The following is a 21,497-nucleotide window of genomic DNA, read 5'->3' on the forward strand; positions in this document are numbered from 1 at the left end:
CGAAAAAAAGACCATGAAACCAGTGCTTTTGAGAGGGAGAGAGAGGGGAAAGAGTGCACTAATTGAAGAGAGACAGCAGAATAGAGAGAGAGAGAGAGGGAGAGACATGTGAGATACATCAGTTCTCTCACGTACAGAAATTATCTTAGGGTCGAGGAAGAAGTTGAGAAGATCATGAAAAAGATATTTGGGGTCGCGGGACAGAGATGTGGTCAGTCACGTGGACATTCTCGAAGAGAATTTTCAGTTTATTTTAAGAACAAAAAGTGAGGGTTTAGAGGTGAAGAGAGCGCTGACATTTCGGAATGATAAATACCCATTTACCTTATCAATTTTTAACAATCAGAGAGAATAGCGTCACGTTTTGTGCCACGATTTCTGTTGCAATGAACTTCTGTTCTTTTTGATGTCATTGGTCTCTGGTATGTCAAAAATGCATATTTTTAACACCAGGGGATTCAGAATTAGGGAAAAATGGAAAATTGTCGTAGAGCCAAACCTAAAATGCAGTTTAAAGCGAGTTTTCCTTCATTTTCCGCACTGCGGAAGGGCATTTTAGTCAATTTGAGACTCGTTAGGGACTGATTTTGTTTTAAATTTCGATCAGCTTACCAGGGAATGTCATGCAGTCAGTTTGGAGTTATGGGACATAACCCATATCATTGGAAAGCTGAGAAAACGCTGATTCCAAATATGTATTCAGTTTTTGCCCTCGAGACCTGGTATTCGAGAAAAATGAGGTAAAAAATCTGAAAAAGACAGATTATTACCTTTTTAACACGCGAAAATTGCAAAAAATGCGTTTCGCGTGTCAGAAAGGTAAAAAAATCGTCATTTTTTCAGAACTTAACTTCGTTTTTCTCGAATTCCAAGCCTGCAGAAACTGAATATATATTTGGAACCAGCGTTTTTTAAGCTTTCTGATGATATCGGTCACTCCAAACTGGCACCATGGCTTTCCTCACAGGGTCTAGGTGTGAGTAGTGAAATCGTATGCGCTCCGCTAGACATTGGCGGTAAATTCAAATTTTAATTTTTTTAATTCGCTGTTTCACTGTGGCACTTTGATACGCAGCTTAATCGACCACTGTTTGAGCCGATTTATGTCTGTTTTCCCGCATTTTCAGTCAGTTTTTCGACCGTCGCGCGTCTTTTCGAGATCAATTCTATTGAAAAAATAGATAAAATTTTTAAATATAAAAATTATTTTGAATTTCGCGCTAAAATTTCAGCTGATTTCAGCGGAGCGCGTTTATTTTCACTACTCATCCTGAGACCCTGTGTTTCCTTAGCTAGTACCAAAAACGCTGAATTTTTCGGACTTTTTTTTTCAAATTTCTGTCTTCGTTCCCAAATTGTATCTACGTCATTATTCCCGTAATAATAATAATTACTTGTAGGAATCGAGAGAAATGAGAGAAAATAAGAGAAAAAGAGAGACCGCCGGCGGAAGAAAACATATTCGAAAAGAGGGGAAAAGTTGAAAAGGATGGGCCGAAAAAGGAGAGGTATGACGAAATCAGATTTGTGGTGTCTTCTCGCCGTCTGTCTCTTCTCTATAAGGAAGAGAGAGAAAGAGTGTTTCGAGAGTGACGGCTCCTTTTATTCCCCCCGTCCTTCTATGTCTTCTACTTCAACGTTGGGACGTCCAAAGAGGAAAAACGAAATGAAGAGAGAGAGATGGAGAGAGAAGAGGAAAACAATCGAAAGATGCGGTCGAATCGAGGGCACACACGCACATACACACACAACACTCGGAGAAGCGAACGAGTGCAGCAGTTAAGAGAAAAATATCGAAATGCGCCGAGGAGAGAGAAGCGGGTCAGTAGATGGACGCTTGCCCGACGCCGGTTGAATTTATACTATTACTTAAAAGTCAAAATTTCGACTATCATTCAGAAATAGAAACAATTCTGAAAAATCATCAGAAATGTTCGCATTTTCGATGAAAAATTTTTTTTAATTGAAAAAAAACGTTGAAAAAATTGTTTAATTTTTGAAGCCGGGTCTTGACAAGTATGGAGGAACTCACGTTTAACTTTAAAAAGCAAAGAAAATTGGAATTTACAGAGAAATCATGCGAGAAATAAAAAAAATCTGAAAAATTAAAAAATTAAAAAATTGTTTACGCGCGGTTTTTTAAAGGCGCATTGTTATCAAATGTGAAAGACATCCCACCACGAAGATGGGTACGGTAGATGAATTTTTAACGGATTTTCCGAATAAAAAATGACAGAAAATCGGTAAAAATCAGAAAGAAATCTCATTTATTTTAGATGAAAAAAGAAAAAAGGTAATCTTCAAGCAAAAAATGTGCGAAAACTCCGAAATTTTCACAAACGCCTTTCACAAACGAAAATTGTAAAACAAAAGTCTGCTATTAAAAATATTTTCATAACCTCATGTTTCATTTAAATAGTGAAAAAATGGAATTTCTTAACACTAAAAGTTCGAGAAACCTGAATAAAAAAGATGAAACCGTTCCTGAAACAAGATTTTCATAGCTAAAAATTGCATAATCAGAATGAAACATGCTGAAATCGAAAACTGTGAATGTGAAAAAAATCTGTTCAAAAAGTCAAAACTGCTTCTGAATGGGAATGTAACGATGATAGTTGAAAAATAAGATATATTTTTGAAAAATAGGAGAAAGATCTCGATTCTCAATACAGAAACCTTAAGCTGAAAAGTAAAAACTTTGAAAGTTTAGGCTCGTAAATTCTCAGGGCAAGCCGTAGGCATTTCAAATTTTTGGTTACTTTGAAAATAATTTCCGAATTGATGTAAGTCACCAGTTTTTCTACTTATACATTATTGAAAAATGTACAATTTCGGGAAAAAAATTTTCAACCTAGGCGACCATAGAAACAACTATTTGCGACCTAAAACTCGGTGTAAGCATTTTTACCGACCCAAATTCCTCAAAAGAATTTTCCGACCTAAAAAAGTCTGAAATTCCTGACAACAAAAAATACGTATATTTCAACTCCGATCCAAATAGAATAGCAGTTTTCTTTTCAGTTTTTTTTAAAGCAAATCTCCTAATCTGCATTTGCACTTTTCAACCATTCTCAGAACTAATCTCCCCATTAAAAAGCCAATTCCACAAGTCAATCCCAAGCCAAATCGGTAGCACTTCCTTGTGTTGTGTCAACCAGATTAGGATGAGATTTACTCGTTCCGTCGGCTATATATCACTTACCATTCCATAAGAGTAAAGTAGAAATAGAAATGAAACGTCGGGAGGAAAGGAAGAAACATTTGTCATTGTTTGATGCGTCATGTTCCAGCATACAAGGCGGTGGGGAAGTACAATCTCCACCTCCATCCAACTTTGTCTATGTGTCAGAACACACAGACGAGACGCATTCAAATATATATGATGGAGTTGTGGAAATCGGTCCGAATAAGCAGTCATAACACAGAGTGCCGCTCCTTGTCCAAATAATGCTTACAGTCCTCTTCTCGGGAAGAAGAAAGCGCATGTACACATTGAACGGATTAGCACACTTTTCGACGCGTTGAATTCACTGATAATAACTCATTCGATATGGAAAAAAGAGAGAGAGAGAAAATGAGAACAAAAAAAGAACAAATTTCGATTCCCTTGTTGGCTAAATGCCACGTCATTACAAAAAAGAGAGAGAGAGTGTGCTATTAGTGAGAGACGCAGAGAGGAAATGGAATAGCTTTAGAAATTAGCTCATTTTATGAGATTTGTGAATAAAGTAGTAGTCGAAAATATAAATTTTGTTTCGGAAGATTTCGAAAATTTTAGAGTTTGCTCCGAATGTAGGGAAGAGATACCGAAAAGGGATTTTTGGAACCCTGGGTTTCGGGTTTCGATTCATGATGCCCTTGGAAAATTATTGATTTCAACCTGACACTGAAACTCAAGGTCCGCAACAAATAGATTCTTTTCAGATTCGCGTTGCGTGTGCGTCACCTTTTACATTTAAAGATACGACAAATAAATGTCAAAATCCTGTGCCAACCGTTGTGTCGCACTGATGTGATAATACTGAAAATCTGGAATCTTTGAGCCCTACGGGATGACAAAGTTCGGCAAATCGAAAAAGACAAGAAAATGAGATTCTGCGACATTCTGAACTTGAGAAAAATGGACTCCTCCAAAAACCGGAATTCCAGAATCTCCCGTACATTGAGCATCCTGAATACTGAAACTTTGAACCCATAGATTTGAGAAAATCTTCAAAAAACTTGTAGTTTTTGGAATCAAGATGCGAATTCCAGAACTTCCTGATCCGTGACCCGTGTACCTTGAACCCATAATTCTCTATACACTTAAAGAAATGTGATCTTACATATATATTTTCTATTCTCCGGCTACTATTTTAAAAATTTGAATCAGTCTGCAGAGTCTTGACTGCAAGAAATATGTTGCCTTCTTCTTCTTTTTTGTTCATTTTTGAAAGACAATCTCCCCTTTCTGGACTACACCACAGATTGAAAACGACGACGACGACAAAAAGCGAAGGAGAGTGAGTGGAAAGAGCTGTGTGATGAAAAATCGGTGTAACCGAAATACTTCCGTCGACAGCATCTCGATTACAAAGAAAACCATTTGGTCACGGAAGACGAGCGTTGCCATTCTTTTTTCAACGACGGCTTCTAAAGTGCTTCTTTTTCTTCTTCTGAGGAATGCCACGAAAACGGCGGTCTGAAGACGTCGACGCTATGGTTATTGCTACTTCACCGATCAAGGTATGAGAGTTTTTCACTGACAAGGCGACCTCAGGAGGTCGCAAGTTTTGAATCGTTGCAAGTTGTTACCAGGCATTAAAAACAGCTTGATTAGGGAGATCTCATGCTTTGTGCTCGTCAACTGTCTCTGAGAAAAACCGTCTCAAAGTTGTTAAACACTGTAAAAGCCCGAAAACGGCTTCCAAAACCAGGGGTAAAGACCTTTTTTTCTCAACGGCAAGTGACGAGCACAAAACAAAAATTTAGGATATTACTTATCAAGTTGTCCTTATTGTCTGATAGCAATTTGAAAGGATTCCAAACTTGCGACCCCTGAGGTTCCCTTGTGAGCGTAGCCGACTTGAGCTAATCTATTTATTTTTCCAGATTAAAGTCGAGCAGTTCATTGAAGAAACTGCCAGCATGGATATGTATATTCCTGCACTTGATAGATTCGCTGAAGACACCTCGATGCTTGGATTCAGATACTTGCACACGAGATACAAGACATGGTTTCGGTGAGTTCGCTGACTAGAAGAGCCATTAATTTTTTAAAGATTATATAGAAGCAGGACGCAGAGAAATCAAACTCTCTAGCTTCTCTGCTCTCTCTCCTCGTGTTTTCCTTACTATAATTAGAGCGAACCTGCCATTCTGTTAGATCACATTTTCTTCACGTGCTATTTCAAAATGTCTCCTCCGCCACCCTCTTGTCAAACCACATCCTCCTATACATTGAAAGAGTCTTAAATTTCATAACCGCGTCATAAAACACATGTATCCAAAGCACGAAGTCTCTTTTCTTTTCAGAGTTCTCTGGGGATTCGTAGTCGTTTTTTTCATCGGACTGACATTTTATCAAGTTTTCGAGCGGGTCACTTATTATTTTATCAAGAATCCATTGACGACACGAAGGAGCTATGAGACACTTCCGAATATGTATTTTCCGACGATTGGAGTTTGTAATAAGATGCAATTGAAGTAAGACACAATTTTCTGATCAGTTTGAAAAGTTTCTGAAACTCAGAGCCTCATCCGTCGCCTTCAAAAATCCAGATCTACTCCGTGGTATGGTTAGTGTTCTAGATGAGAACACTTCGAACACAACTCGATTCGATGAATTGGATAAGTTTGATGACGTGGATATTCTAGATTTGTACAGGAACTCTATTCAATCGGCCGATGATCTTTTTGTCAGGTATGTCACCCCTCAAAATCGAGAAATTTCTAGTAGTTAGATTTCAGTTGCGAATTCGGAAAAAGTGGTTCATGTCAAGATGAGATCCGCCCGATGTACACTCCTTATGGCCATTGTTATTCTGTATCCCCGAACAAGACGATTTTGAGACCTGGACCCGAGACGACACTGTCATTAGTGTTGAACTTGGAAGTTCATGAGATCATACCAGGTAATAGGCGTCTAGAAAGTTGAGAATGTAGGGAAGGTGCCTAGATTTACCAAATGCGCTCCACCGAACTTGTAACTTGCACGAAATTGAAAGCCTTTTTTCGGAGCGCCTTTGTTGGCCAATTTCCAATTTCCTCTAAAAATGTATCTAACTCCTTCAGGAACCGTCGTCGAACCCGGCGTAGTCTTATCCATCTACGACGGAGCGAGCTCCCTCTCCCACTATTCCGAAGGCATACACCTGGAAGCCGGCAAAGTTGTGACGATCCCAGTTAACGAAGTTCGTAAGCTCCGCCTCCATGAAAGCAGTTGCGGTTCAACGAAAATGGAATCATTCTCGGAGAAAGAGTACTCAAAAGCGGCGTGCGAATGGTCGGTCAGTGTGAAACAGATTGAGAAGGAATGTGGATGCATACCGATTAGGAATCCAATCTATCGAGGTGTATTCGATAATAAGAATGATCAAGTTGACAATACCACCGAGATACCGAAGAAGAAATATAAGAAATGGAAGAAGAGAAAGATTCCGAGATGCACATTAAGACAGGAGATTGAATGTGTTCAAGAGAAGTTGGTGAGCAATTGGTCAGAATTGACAATTCTTGAAAAAAGAAACACTTTTCAGAACATCCGCCCACATATTGATGATACTATCTGCCCAGATGATTGTGAGGATATTTCGTTTTCTTCTATTGTTTTTGGAGGAAAATTGGTGAGTTGTTGGCAAAAAAGGCAAAATTTCAGAAAAAAGAATTTCAGAGCGCTTCCGAAATAGTTTCAATGCTACCAAGTGATTGGGAAGATACGAAAGAGAAGCGAGTGGCTGCTTATCAGAAAGCACTAGAAGTAATACCGAACAAGATGATTCCAGTTGTGAGGAATGTACAACAACTAGCAGATGAGTTGCAGTTGTTTGTAGCGGAGGCTTCTGAGGTAGGCTTCTGGGAGAAACTGGCAACAATTCGTTTGCTTTTCAGATTTTCGGAATATCCGACAAGTTCAATGATGTCAAATGTCTCTCCCTGGACGGTCGTAGCTATGAAAGCTTTATCAATCAGTTTTACGCATATGAGCCAACATGGGAACGGATCACAACGTAAGCTGATAATTTTTATCATACTTGCAAACCGGGCCGGCGCGTAACTTGCTTCAAACTGAGTTTTTTGAGCTGAAAATTATACAAAAATGTAGATCTCCTCGAGTTCTATGACTTACTACGGCTATTTTTTAATATACTGTGGGCCGGGTGCCAAAAAATGAGCCTTCCAGACCGTAATAGGTCACATACATAACTCTCGCCGAGATCTACGCTTCGCGATATTTTTCAGCTCATAAAACTGCTTTTCAAGCAAGTTACGCGCCGGCTCGATTCGCAAGTATACATTATCAATAAAAGCCTTCAAAGACCTGTGTTCAGATACCTACAACATTCCTTATCGAGAGAACTAAATAGCACTGCTCTCTGCCTCGGACTCACTCTGGATGATAAAGGAGAAATTGATGACTCTGTGAGCCCGGTAGTCAACATGACACTGGCTTCGATTGCTTTACTTCAGCTGGGTCAAATCGAGAATTCTTTAGGAAGAACGAATTTCAATTATGGATTGACTATGATGCATGAGACGACTAGGAGAGTTGTTCTGGAGTTAGGTATGTTTTCGGTTCAGTACAACGACGATGTTGATTTGAAATAATTTTTTTCAGCTCACCCACTAATCACAGAGGTTCGAGATTGTGTCACAAAGATGTATGATAATTTAGAGAGAGTTGAGGAGATTGCGGAGGATTGCAGACATGTAAGCCAGTCACCGTTTCAAATTCATAATCATCATGATTTCATAGATATTCAAAAATCATTACACACCACTCCTGGAAGCCTCAAACGTCCACACTAAGACAAATCCATCTTCAGAATCATTCAAAACTTATGCAGAATATATGAAAAAAGTGTTGAGTAAACTGCAAATTATGAAGACAAGAGTTCGGATGAATGATTGGAAAGATTTCAATATTGACCTCAAAGAATTCGAGTCATTGTATCGGGAAATTGCAAAAGATCATGTTGAGATAGAAGATATGCTCAAGTTGAGAAAGACAATGGTTACGGATATTCCGAAACTAGCTGCTGAATTATCCGAAACATTTTTGGCAGTAACGGAAAGTCGGCGCAAGTTTGCAGTGTTGACTGGAATTGCAGCTGATGAGAGGTTTAGTGAAAAGTTTTCGAACTTCTCCAAGTGCCTGGAGGAGTTGAGCACAAAAGCTCCGATTCTGAAGAAAAGTAGATTTATCAGAGGAGAATGGCTCTCAAGACTTCGGAGTCAAGTCCTGATGGCACAGTCGTATTCTCCAACTCATCAGTATGATGTGTAAGGGATATATAAATTATTTTTAATTTACATTTCAAATTTTCGTTACAGAGTCAACCTTCTGCATATAAAATTCTACTTTGCTCACTTCAAACAGGAAACTATTCTGCAAGAGAGATCATACAACCTCTTCTTGCTTCTTGGTTAGTTTTTCTTACATTTTTTCACTAGTCAGAAACATTTCTAATAAAGAAATTCCAGCGGAAATCGGAGGTACAATTGGTTTATACGTCGGCGCCACACTTCTTACTGTAGCTGAAACTCTAGTTTTTCTTTGTGAAAGGAAGAAGAGCAACATATTTTTGAAACCGCAGTTTGTATGATTTCTACTTATTTATATTTTTTTATTTTCAACGAATAAATGTTTCATCAATTTTTAATAGACGAAATTTATTGAAAAATAACTTTTTACAAATCTCAATTATTGGCTAAGAATTCCCATCAAATCATGAGCCTGCATTCCCATGACAAGAGTGGATCCACCATCAGCTACAATCGACTGCCCAATGATGTAAGAAGACAAGTTTCTATCAGCCAAGAACACAATGACATTTGCAATTTCCTCCGGGCGTCCACTGTATCCAACTGGCACACATTCCTTTTTCGATCCCATGAAGTCATAAAGTTTCTGGGATGCGGCATCAGGTAGTCCCATAGCGTTCATGAATCCAGTTGCAACGACTCCAGGGCTGACAGAGTTGACACGGACCCCGTACTGGATGAGGTCGATTGCAGTGCACCGGGTGTATTGGTCAAGGGCAGCCTTGGCACAAGCGTAGTATGGATAGCCGGGGTGCTGAACATCGAATGGTTGTTTCTAACAGTCCCCGTCTGGGGTTACTCACCGCTTGTGGCCCTGCTACAATACTGGAAACATTTACAATCTCTCCCTTTGTCTTGATCAAATGCTCCTTGGTCTTCTGTGTCAACTCGATGACAGCTTGAAAGTTCACCTTGAACGTTTTTTCGTACAACGATACAGGTTGATCTGTGTTGGAAGTGCCATCGGCCAAGTTTGCACCGGCGTTGTTGACCTAAACTTTTAAAAACATATTCTAGAGGGTCTGAAGAGTAGACTCTCACCAAAATATCAATTTTCCCAAACTTGCTTAGAGTGGTGTTGATAATTTGATCTTGTCCTGAAGATTCAGTCACATCTGCCACCACTACATTGATATTTCCAGCCGGGACTCCTGCCTTCAGAAGCTGTTGTCTAGTCTCTTCAAGACGTTCAGCGTGTCTTCCAGTGATGGTGACTTGGGCACCATCTTTAGCAAAGATGAGAGCGGCAGATCGTCCGATTCCGTTAGAAGATCCAGTGATGATCACAGTTTTTCCAGAGAAGCGAGACATTCTTAGAATAGAAGAGAATCGGAGAAGTGGAATACTCAAGTTGAGCTATAAAACATCTGGATTCACATTTTCTTTTTATACTAGTCTTCTCCCGTAGTGCACCTTAAAATGTGTAGTGAATGTGACCAAGTGAGAGATATTGCTTTCAATAAAGACACTGAAGAGACGGAGAGGCAGTGAAACAGTTTTGTGACTTCTCGAGCGTCTGCGTCTATTAGAAGTGTGGCTCTCTCGTGTCCAACACAGTTTATTGTGACGGGTTCGGACAATTATAGTTGAGACCACTTGTCCTTCGTGCACACATAAAGTGTTTTAATTTAAGAACCAGTTGAAGCGACCTTTTTTCATCACATTTTAAATACTTTAGCTCTGCATTTCTAGTTTTCTTATGACAGAGATCTTGTTTCTTGTTATTCTCTGTGTATACCTTTGTCATAACAGTCTTTTTTAAGAAATTCTTTAATTTTTGAAAGCTACTTGCTCCCCTCCTTAATAACAAGAAAACATAAACATCTTTATTAACATACCCACCCACAACATCTATAAGTCTCTACGAAAACAACCCATTAAATGTCAAAATAAAGAAGTGGCTCTCGAATTATGGACGAGCTTAAACGCTGGCGGAGGTGGCTTCTCCCATCCAAAAAGTTTTTCAAAAAAAGCAAGAAACGATCTGCGATACGGAGTAATTGTGATGATTACTATGAAGGCATCGATGGCGGTCGGGAGAGCCAGCATCATGTAGAGCACTTTTTCAAAGTCAGCCATGAATGAGACTGCTGAAAGTTGTCGGGTATGTAGTAGAGTTCTCTCTTGTACTAACTCACTGTAATATTCCAGAATAACATGAGCAGTGTATACAGGGATTACACAAACAGCAGGAACAAGGGTTTGTATAGTTAGAGCCAAGTCAAATTTTCGAGCTTGGGCAGCAGTTTTGTCGGTAAATAGATGTTTAAAACTCCGGAGTCTTATCTGGATCATTCTGTAAGGAACTTTTTGAATTTTACATTGAGCACATGCAATTTGAAGTTTCAGAGATCCCTCCTCACCCCTTCCATCCAATCTCTGATTATTACTACCTGATAAAAATAAGGCTCATAATTGGCGGTATGTAGACACTCAGCATGTTTAGATTATTGGTCAGTGAGCTCCAAAAATGGTTGACATATCCCGTGATACCCGCATAATGAGTGAAATCGTATTCACGAGAAAACAGGTTCCGCGTTTCTGCCTCCACGGCTAGGGACTCGTCTGGACTGTATGTTAATACATAGATCACCTAAAAACAGAAAAGTTCTCGAGGGGAATCGATCAGAACTGAACTCACCCCCACAACTATAGAAAGCAAATATGAACTGAATAAGATCAATCTGACACGATTTCTAGATAAATCTTTCGAATTGAGACTGGTGACTTTGCTGTACTTGTAGTAGAGAGTGGCTGGGATTGCGAAGGCAGAAGCGTCAAAAACCAGCTGGAAGACGTCCAGGGTGAAGAAACAAGCATTTTTATGGATTAGTCGGCAAGAGCCACTAAATAAATAGCCGGTAGAGTTGGAATTAGTTATAGGTCTGAAAAATGAAGAATGGGTTGGTTTCGGTGAAGCTTAGCCTCACCTGACTTGTGTAAAAACGACAATCCAGCACATAAGAATTTGTAGAGACGAGGAGTTGACAAGGAATACACGAAAATCTTTGAATAATGGAGGTGTCTTGAATATGACTAGGAGCATGACTGATATCTGACTAAACATAGTGACACAGAAATAAATCCAGAAGTAAATTGGAAAGATCACAGTGTCGAAGAGGGTCTAGAAATTGGAATACGTAAAGATTAACTACTGTCTAACTCACATTTCTTTCCATTAACACGACGTCTACACTGGTATTATCCATTCTGAAAACGGAAGAATAATGATTGAAGCAACCCGAGGTATTCTTCAGACGACAATGAAAAAGTAATAAACGAACGGTTTCAAAGAAAAGCATGAGATCCTTGGAGACTTATGAAAATTGTTGTTTGTGGAAATCAGAAAAGCAGAAGACTCTTGGGAGATAGACTAATGAAGAAGTGGGGAACAGTTCTTTTGAAAAACGTAGATCAGGTTTTCAAGAGAATGGCATGGACTAAAGTTTGAGCTTACTGTAAGAAGTTAGTCAAATTTTCAGAATATGAGTAAAAATTACAATAATTTACATAGAAGTGTCGATTCAAGTTTAATACTATACATAGAACCTAAATTTGTATGTCTGATATAAATTTTAAAAAGATTTCGGAATCCGACCTAACTCGGACATGATGTTTAGCGAGCATACTCGCCTCTTATCAAGTTAACCTCCGTATCGCCGTCGACGCTGGAAGTCGATACTCAGCAAATTCAAAAATAGCCCGACGGTTATAGTTTTGAAATTGGCCAATCTCTTCAAGTTATATATTTCCCCTCTCTGGTTGAACTCACGATTCTTTCAAAACTAAACTCAAGTGTAAAATTTTGATTTCAACTAACAACTAGAACAACTATAATTTTGATTCAAACAACCAGATCTCGTCATTCATATCCCTATAATTACGCCTTAACAACTTCAAGTAAAATAAAAATGTTTGCACCCAAGTGGTTTCTCTTATGCTTCGAATGCACTAAATAACAAAACGAGCCCAGGACGTGAGGCAAAAATTAAAAATACGTGGGATTCAAACAATTTCAAGGCGGTTGTTTTTTCCCTGAAAGAAAATTCAGACGAGTTCTCAAAAAGTTACTGGGAAAATTGAAAATTGAATACAAACAAAATTCTCAAGTGGAATCTTCTAATTTGTGTTTTCCAATTCTTATTTCACTCGACCGTCATCAATCTTTGCTGATCTTAGTCTAAAAATAATCTTAGTAAGATCAGCAGGGATAGTTCCATGAAATCGAGGGATAAATGCAATGGGAGTTCATTTCTAATACATTTTCTCAGACATCATTCAGAAAGTTACTGGAAAAACTGAAAATAAGCAAAATTCTTAAGTGGAATCTTCTAATTTGGGTCCTGGAATTCATCTTCTCTACCGTCATCAGTCCTTTTGCATATGACAGCAACCGATGTCTGCGAAAAGTTATTAGAAATGAGCTCACATTGCAGTTATCTCTCGACTCCATTGAAGTTCTTTTGCCGAGTTTAGTCTAAAAATAATTTTAGTAAGATCAGCAAAGGTAGTTCAATAAATTCGAGGGATAATTGCAACGGGAGCTCATTTCTAAAAACTTTTTCAGACATCGGTTGTTGTCACATGCAAAGATTCGTTTGAGTTTCTTGTATTTGGAATAATGACTGGGTTAAATGAATAATAGGACTAATGACGATGGAGTGGAAAAATAATTGTAGGAAACAAATTAGAAGATCCCACTTAAGAATTTATTTTAAATAAATAAATAACGTGTCTGTATTTTTTCTAGGAAAACAACCGGCTCGAAATTGCCTGAATCCACGTATTTTTAATTTTTGGGCTCTTTCTATTTTCAGTGCACTCGAAACGAAAGAGAAACCAATTGGTGCAAATATTTATTTCTTGGGCGTAATTATAGGGAAATGAATAACGAGATCTGGTTCTCTGAATCAAAATTTTAGTGTTTTAGTTGTTAATTGCAACCAAAATTTTACACAATAATACTTGAGATTAGTTAAGAATTACAAGAAAATAAAAAATATGTTTATGTTTCATAAATTCCTAATAAAACCGAATTTTGAAGCGAAGTTGTGTTTTGACACCAGTTTACACCACTTTAAGGGAAATTAACAGATAATTTGAGACAAACCAAATGCAATTCTCCCCTTGACTGCACACTAAGTTAATTATTATAGTTATTACACAACAACATTCAATAAAAATGAAAGTAAACACGGAATCAAGTTCATTTTCTCATTTTCCAAACCCAGTATCTATTTTTTGGCTAATCAATGGCTACAAGTATTACACAAGTTTCTTTTCCTTACATAAGTAATCCAATTGCCTTCATACTACACATACTATCTAAGTTTCTTTCTTTATCAAATCCCTAGATCTGCCCTGCCAGTTACTCAGCCATAACTGGTTTGCATCTAGCCCGATCGGCTAAATGAGAGGATGCCTTTTTATACAACACCCATAAAGCAAAAGACAGTTGACCAATATGGCTTTCAGCATAAGATATTTTCAACATTTCTATCCCAGTTTTATATTTGTATTTATTGCTTTTCTAATTATTATATTCACGGTGGGAATAAGTAACAAGGCAAATTTCAATCAAGTTGTGGGGTCAGGCTATAAATTTGAGTATGCCTATTCTATGCAAGGTTGGTGTAAAAGTTTTAGAAACAAGTTAAAAAGAAATAGAAAACTTTCATTCAGACACCCGAGAACTTCTAGCCAATCGTTGCAAGTTTCCATTCATATTTTTGGCGAATTACGATGTGGAAGATGGCATTTATGATGTTGAGTGAGTTTTTTTTAACTTTAAAAGATATGAATAGAAAAAAGTCACAAGCCAAGAGAAAGGTAATTGTTCAATTGATCTCGATTCGGTTTTCGGTGTGTGTTTACATGCTATGACGGAAATTGGTTTTAACACTTCCTGGAATTGCAAGAACCACTCAAAAAACAAAAAACAAAAAGTTTGGGTTTTCAAGGTGACCTTTAATTAATTTTTTTGACTTCGCAGGGTGTCAGAAAAAGCTTCACACTTGCCCACACCAAGGCCACACTTTTAAAGTAATTTTTACGAATTTTTCGGCGGGATTTCTGCAGCTTTGACTCTTGGCGAAACTGGAATGTTTCAGAACTGCATTTTGTAAAAAATACCAAAAATTGGTTTAAAAAGAAAATTATCGTAAAATTGCAAAATGGAATAGTTCCAGAACATGATAGTTCTGAAACGTCGTATAAACACTTTTTCAGCAGAACTGGAAACGTGGATTTTCAATTTTGGAAAGAAAATAACAAATGTTGAAATAGAAAAAAAAGCAACAAAGAGAAAAAAAAATAAATTAAGAACTCAATCTCAAAAAACTCAAACAATTTTCAGTCCAGAAGACGATTGCGAGCCGAACGACCTGAACAAATATGTAAATTTCTCGACTCAAGGTGTTCTGACTTTCCGTTCAAAACAAGAAACGAACAAGACTTTAAAACCAATTAGGTTTGTTTGGTCAATTTATTTTCTCAGAAGCGACAAAGTGAACAATAAAATTTTTATTGTAGGTGCACATATTATAAGCATAGTGGAGTCTCTGAAAGATACTTTGACGTAGGTTCAAAGGAGGTAAACAAGAAAATGGAGAAAGAAGAAGCAATGATTGAATGGACTTTTCCAGATTGTGCCAGATGTTCCTGTTCAAGTGCCTTATTACAATTTTGTATTTTCTTGTAAAAGAGATGGGATAGTCGAGTTTGTGAAGCCATTTGTAAACTTTGCAGTTATTCCGAAAGTGAGTGCGACCACGAGATGTCCTGTAGAATTATGTATACAGGTACCGCTCAAAATTTTATCAACTTTGGTTGTTTTCAGTGGAAAATAACTAAGTTTGATAGTGTATTTCGGTGTTAGCTGATTGTTCGACGAATTTTATTTTGTATGGCTTGGACAGAGCAAAAATAGCAGATAATGTTTGTAGTTGACCTTTTTTTTGTAGGGACACTATCATGAAAGTTACAGGTTGTCAAAGTGAAAAGCTTCAAAATTTCGCTAATATGCACTGAAATTAGTCGGCTTCAGGAAGAAATGGCTTCGACAACCTGTAACTTTCAAGATAGTGCCCCTACAAAAAATGGTCAACTACAAAAATTATCTGCTATTTTTGCTCTGTCTAACTCATACAAAATAAAATTCATCGGACAATCAGATGACACCGAAATACACTGTTGATAACCTTTTGAGCGGTACTGTAGGTGATACGCGACGCGCTGCTGAGGCGACACGGACACGCGACGCACGCTCAGTAGACTCACCGCTAACTATTGGTGCAGCTCACGGCCGATGAGATACCCAAAGATTTATTATTACTAATCCCTGATGTTTTTTTTTCAGGAAACTGCTGGAGAATCCGTCGCTATCATCTACCTCCCCTCAATGCATCACATGCTTTTCATGAAGAAAATGAGCAGAACCAAACTGATCATGCAGCAGAACAATTTCAAATTTGCTCAAACCATGAATATGGTATCCACGTGTCTTGAGCCGATCCCCTCTCACTGATAATACCTTTCAGAAGCAACCAAAACCGTTCCTCGACCTTCTCCTCCAACTTGGTATCTCCAGTGAGACGAGTGTATTCCAGAAGGCAAAGAAACAGAATTTCACTACATTCTTCTCAGGACCCCAACAGATTCGAGATCTGATTGATGCGGATTATGATACTACGAGACATAGGAATTTTATTTCGGATTATTTGATCGATGAGCATCTGTGTTTGGAGGATGGGAGGGTTCGTTATGATTGATTTCATGGGGTTTCTAATGGTCCAATCCCCAGATTTTGGTACTTACATTTAAGAGGCAATATCTCGAAATCTAAAAAAGATATTTAGAAAAATTCAAACTGCTCGAGCGGCAAGATAAAGAGAGTGCGGAGAAGTGAAAACTTTATCTACGGTTTAATCAAATATTGTCAGCTGCAAGAACGAAATTCTAGAGTTTATCGATTTTTACAGTAGAAAATTTTTGACGCCGTGACATCTTCTCAAAGTAAAATTTCCAGAAACTTTTGGACGATCAACTCGAGAAAATGGAGTCCTTCCTGGAGTCTACAAGTGGTTCCAAGTTCTTTTCCGTGATGTTTCTCGATGATTACGGTAGTCAAAGAAGTATGATCGACTATGACCTCAGGTACCTATAGCAAAGGAGCTCTACCAAAAAGCGCGATAGCCACGGTGATAATTTTTAGTGAAATGCTCATCCGATTGAACCAAAAGAACATTTTCGAAAAAACTACGCTTATATTCACAACGTACGATTTGTCTATCAAGTGAGTACATTATCAAATATCTCGAATATTTATAACATTTCAGAGAAGTGACCGACGAGAACACAAAAAATCCATTATTTGCAATCAGGCTGTCTAATAATTTAATGAAATCTCAACCCACTGAACTGTACTTTCTGCATTTGAACTCCTATAGATACCTGACTACTTCCCACTCCTATCATCTGATTATGAACTTGCTTGAGCCGAAAACAAGTTCCGATTTATCCCCATTTACACTGAAATCAACGGAGAGGACTTGCCAATCAGAAGAAGTTCCAGATAGTATGTGTCTTTGCATGAAATCGGTAAGTTCAAATTCTTGCAGGGATTGAAAAAATACCATAAAAGTGATGGTCTTTTAGGTACCACAACCGGAATTCCCAGAGAAGAAGTTTCTAGAAAAGTTACAGAAAGAATTTGCCGAAGAGATCCAAAAATACAAATGCGTGTTGTCGTTTGAAGTGAAGAATAGTACAGAATTTTTCCAATATGAGAATAAGAAGTGAGTTGGTGGTTGGTTAAGAAGTAAGAGAAAAAGGTTTTCAGTGGAAAAATCATAGCGTTGGAACTGTCGGCGGATGCATCCGTGAATGGGAAGAAGGGGAAGGTAGGTCCGGTGTTCCGTTTACATTTACTGACTGTGAAATTTTCAACTGGCCACATGGCGCGTAATTTTCAGACCATCTCGTTTGATACGTACTGACAGCGCGTCTCGTTAGCTTCGAGCCGCGCATCGCACACATGTAACACTTAAGAGGGGTCATATTTTGTATTGATCATACAATAGAGATCGTGGTTTCCACAAACCGGGTTTCTTTCGCTTTCGCTTAGACTATTGCAGGTTCTTTTAGGCTCTAGCTTGTACGGACCGTCTATCAGCATGACCGAGCGTCGCACCGTGGTGTTTTCCGGTCGAGCGTCCCCTACTTCACCTAGGCGGCACCGTATCGATAATGCATCGCGTATTTTGAGTCAACAATCTCTAAGATTACCACTAGAGCGCCTTTTTCAAGTTCCTATTCCACTATTGCCCATTTTGATATTTTCAGCTCGACCTTTCCCTTACCAAGACTTTTGTCTACGACTCCTCCTTGAATTACTTCCGTGACTTTGACTATGCCAGAATCCTTCGTGACCACGGTGTCAACATTGCTATAGTCAGGTACTATAAGGGTTTTCTTTCAATTTTAAAATTTCATTTTCAGTATATGTGTTCTATAAACAAGTGAGAAAAGAAAAAACATCAAAACGGGATGTTGTGTCGTTTGGAATGAGATCGCTAGGAGAAATGACCAATAACAAGAGGATACTCAACAATAAATATAGAATCTGCGAATTTTCATCCCATAAAATTGTTCAATAATCCTCCGAATCCTGCAAGTGGGCCTTGGAGCATTCCTTGGTTTTGTTGGCTTGTCTGTAGTGTGTTTACTCGGGCGGACATTCCAGAATTCTGACAGTTATAACTGCTGATCGGGAGACCGATCAGGTTAATTCCGGATGTTTGGCACTGAAAACTTTTTTGTAGAGTTTGAGATCATATAGAAACATTAGCGTCCGGGTGGGATTCATGCTTTCGAAATAATCGCTTTTGAAAATTATTTAGCTCAAGTAGGGGAGAGAGACGCAGAGATAGCAGACACTCTAACTTCTCTGTGCCCTCCCTCTTTCTCATCTTGAGCCAAAGTGTAGCTCTGGACTCTTATTATACATTATTATCCAAAATTGAAAAGTTCACAGTCGACAAACTCACATTATACTGTTGCTGTTGAGCAGCAATCTTATTCCTATTCCTATTATTATTCCAGCTATTCTGCTGCCATCCGGGTTGTTGCCATCCACCTCCTGGACCCCCTCCCCATCCTCCCCACTGTCGTTTCGCACGGGTCTGAAACACATTCTATAGATGACCAACTTATTAGAGGGATATCGAAAACTCACTTGAATCAAATCAGCTGATGATAGAGATACCAGGAGGAGTAAAACGATAACAGACCGTGTCTCCATTTTTTTGATAAGTGATTCTGATTGTGACTTTCAGACACAAGACACTCCGTTTTTTCGTTCTTTTGTTTTTATATGGAATTCAAAAATGACCTCCCCCTCTTCACATTATTTGACAACCTGTTAGGTAGTCTGTGTGTAATATTGTCTCGGATCGGCCGAACAGAACAAAAATCAAAATAAAAATTACGTGGAGAGTGTAACGAATCGGCCAAATAGGCCGAATGGAGTCTGACTCAAGAAGAGAGTTCCAGCAGTGGTCACTTCTCTGGGCCACAAAAGACACATAGCTATCGGCTATTCGAGAAGAAGGCCACTGATGTGTTATTTTGGTCACTTGCTGTGTATTTGAATCATCAATTCAGCGAACTTGCCTTTTGAAGGTTGAAAATGAAACATTTGTTTTTATGAATCTATAAATTTAGTCTAAGGTACTTTCGACTATAGAGAGTCCATTTCTGCAACCAAAACCTGTTAAATGTCTCTACGAGCCAAGTTATGTGCTCTCATACTTTTCAGCTTTTTCACATTAAATTCCAAATTGGCAAATAGTGTAAGAAAAGGGTTTTACACTACCTATGACCACATTTATAGATTGTTTGAAAGCTGTGTCTTCAAAGACTTCCCTTGCGAGTAAAATGAATTAGCTCTGAAAAAATGTTATCAAACTTCCACAAAGTTTACTTCAGGGTCTACGATGAGTGCTACACGCCCAGGAAAATAAATGTTCTGCGTTACGTGGCTCATCTTGAGAGTTACGTGGCTCCTTACGAGGTTAAAACTAGAAATAATCAGGGCTTCGAATAAATAGTGACTATAAATTTTTAGTTTTCTTTTCATTTATAACACTTTTAAAGTTTTTCTTCAATTGTTAGTTTGTCCCTTTCCAACGAACACCCGTTCCATTCCTCCCTCTACGTAATGGATTTGTCCTTTCCAAATCACTATCCTCACTGTCTGTGACGTCATCATGAAATTCAGAAACAAATCAGAAATCGGTGTCTTATTCAAGACTCATTTCGTCAAATTCATTTCCGAAATTAAGTTGTGGCTAGTAAACTGGTTTTTCCTCTTGTCTCGACGCTCTTCTCATCACCCTTCATCGTCTTCTTTTGATTCAACTGTTGGCGGTAACATGTAAGTGGGAGATAATTGTGATTGGTAGGAAATGAGAAGAATTGGAAGGCGAAGGAGAAGAGAAAGAAGACGGTGAGAGAGACAAGTATCTGGAAAAACATCCTTGACCCTATATGATCAAATGGTTAAGTATACCTAGAACCGTGAGAAAATTCTTGGGTAACAACAAGGCAGAAACAACTATGGTCAAATCTGTTAATGTGTGTTTTTTGATTTTCAGAAATTTCTGACGGAAAACCCGATTGAAAACTATTCTACCGTACTCACAGGAATTTTTTCCAGTCTGAGAAGCCTTGAAACGTTATTGTGGACGCAATTATTATTATTGATATTCTAAATTTAAGTTATTTTTTGTTTGTCAGATCCAGATCTGAACATTTGTAGTGGACAACATTTTGATAACTCACAGCTTTACTGACGCGTCCTGAAATCAACTCACTTCTGGATCTCACTTCCCATTGAACCCTCTTCTAATCAATTGTAAATACCGCAACAATCTATCTCTCCCTAACAAGCATTCTTTGATCTACATGATAAAAACCAAATAACAAAATTGGTCATTTATCTCTTCTCCAATTCCACCACAATCACTTATCACCCACTGAAGTGATAAACATAAAAGAGAGAAGATCTTCTTCTTCTCTTTTTCTTCTTTTGACTACCAAGGTCGACTCTGAATCACAATTGGATTGATTCAAGAGAGACAGAAGACGTGGGAGGGATGGGAAAAGAGAGAAACAAACAAGGCGACGTTTTGCAGGAGGAAAGTCTCGAAAGGGAGAGAAATAGACAAATTCCCGCCAAATCAACTACAATCATTCGGAAAACATTTCTCCCTTTCGGAAACTTCTTCAGCAACTCTGAATGTTTCTTTTTCTACGGGAGGGGATGCCACGTATTTGTGTCTTCTGCTAATAATAGTTCAAGAACGAATTGTTGTAGTGTGAAAAATGTAATAAATATAGTTTTTTTCATAAACTATCGAATTTTTGCAAGCGCGTCCTGCCGATACTTTTTCTAAAAAAAAGTTAAAAATTAGGCTTCCCTCAAGCCATAAAATCTTTAAGCCAGTTTTTGAGTAAAACTTTATGATAGTCTAACAAATAGTCTGTAAATTGGTTCTTCTTCCACAGATCGCTGAAATTGTCAAGATTAGAAAAACGTGCCCAGAAGCTTAATTTTCGGTTTTTATTCAATAAAACGGTTGAAATCATAAAAAAGCGGCAGGTTTTTTGGTATAAATTTGAAGAGATATTAATGAGTTTTTCCTCGACTTTATTGGTATAAAACAGGAACATATGTAATCAAAATACGGAAAAAAAAGAAAAGATTATTGAATCAGTGCTGGCCTAACTTTCTCCTATTGGATTTTTAGGTCATCAATTTTTTCCCCTTATTCCGCATTGCATAACGTGAATTGAAAATATTAAAGTAGGTTGAATTGTCATGATGAAAGGAAGAGAGAATGACCCAGAAACCCAAAATCAAAAAGTTAGGACACCACCACCTACCACTTTCTCCAATTTTTCTATCTTTACCT

The 21,497-nt window shown here is 38.1% G+C and overlaps 5 protein-coding genes across 5 annotated transcripts; 2 read left to right on the top strand and 3 right to left on the bottom strand.

The window, feature by feature from the left end:
* Window positions 1–4,662: 4,662 nt before the first annotated feature.
* Window positions 4,663–8,629, top strand: GCK72_016428 (uncharacterized protein; the record flags this gene model as incomplete). Its single annotated transcript, XM_053731495.1, has 13 exons — window positions 4,663–4,725; window positions 5,092–5,222; window positions 5,515–5,685; window positions 5,732–5,902; window positions 5,950–6,113; window positions 6,274–6,686; window positions 6,738–6,824; window positions 6,872–7,045; window positions 7,090–7,208; window positions 7,530–7,762; window positions 7,817–7,908; window positions 7,955–8,481; window positions 8,533–8,629. The coding sequence occupies 13 exons, from the start codon at window positions 4,663–4,665 to the stop codon at window positions 8,627–8,629; spliced, it is 2,442 nt and encodes an 813-aa protein (XP_053580408.1).
* Window positions 8,630–8,902: 273 nt separating this feature from the next.
* GCK72_016429 (uncharacterized protein) lies at window positions 8,903–9,834 on the bottom strand (the record flags this gene model as incomplete). The annotated part of the gene is made up of 3 exons (XM_053731496.1): window positions 8,903–9,277; window positions 9,327–9,515; window positions 9,565–9,834. The coding sequence occupies 3 exons, from the start codon at window positions 9,832–9,834 to the stop codon at window positions 8,903–8,905; spliced, it is 834 nt and encodes a 277-aa protein (XP_053580409.1).
* Window positions 9,835–10,407: 573 nt separating this feature from the next.
* On the bottom strand, window positions 10,408–11,732 carry GCK72_016430 (uncharacterized protein; the record flags this gene model as incomplete). Its single annotated transcript, XM_053731497.1, has 6 exons — window positions 10,408–10,613; window positions 10,662–10,819; window positions 10,917–11,116; window positions 11,165–11,408; window positions 11,454–11,647; window positions 11,691–11,732. The coding sequence occupies 6 exons, from the start codon at window positions 11,730–11,732 to the stop codon at window positions 10,408–10,410; spliced, it is 1,044 nt and encodes a 347-aa protein (XP_053580410.1).
* A 2,411-nt stretch (window positions 11,733–14,143) lies between these two features.
* GCK72_016431 (uncharacterized protein) lies at window positions 14,144–18,037 on the top strand (the record flags this gene model as incomplete). Its single annotated transcript, XM_003101402.2, has 14 exons — window positions 14,144–14,150; window positions 14,206–14,293; window positions 14,879–14,992; window positions 15,055–15,115; window positions 15,168–15,281; window positions 15,881–16,012; window positions 16,062–16,277; window positions 16,550–16,677; window positions 16,736–16,816; window positions 16,860–17,121; window positions 17,179–17,318; window positions 17,363–17,423; window positions 17,866–17,978; window positions 18,022–18,037. 14 exons carry the CDS (start codon window positions 14,144–14,146, stop codon window positions 18,035–18,037), a joined length of 1,533 nt encoding a protein of 510 aa, XP_003101450.2.
* Window positions 18,038–18,155: 118 nt separating this feature from the next.
* GCK72_016432 (uncharacterized protein) lies at window positions 18,156–18,823 on the bottom strand (the record flags this gene model as incomplete). Its single annotated transcript, XM_003101470.2, has 3 exons — window positions 18,156–18,326; window positions 18,570–18,704; window positions 18,758–18,823. The coding sequence occupies 3 exons, from the start codon at window positions 18,821–18,823 to the stop codon at window positions 18,156–18,158; spliced, it is 372 nt and encodes a 123-aa protein (XP_003101518.2).
* Between the last annotated feature and the right edge of the window lie 2,674 nt (window positions 18,824–21,497).

This window comes from Caenorhabditis remanei, chromosome V (assembly GCF_010183535.1).
Source record: "Caenorhabditis remanei strain PX506 chromosome V, whole genome shotgun sequence".
NCBI lineage: Eukaryota > Metazoa > Nematoda > Chromadorea > Rhabditida > Rhabditidae > Caenorhabditis > Caenorhabditis remanei.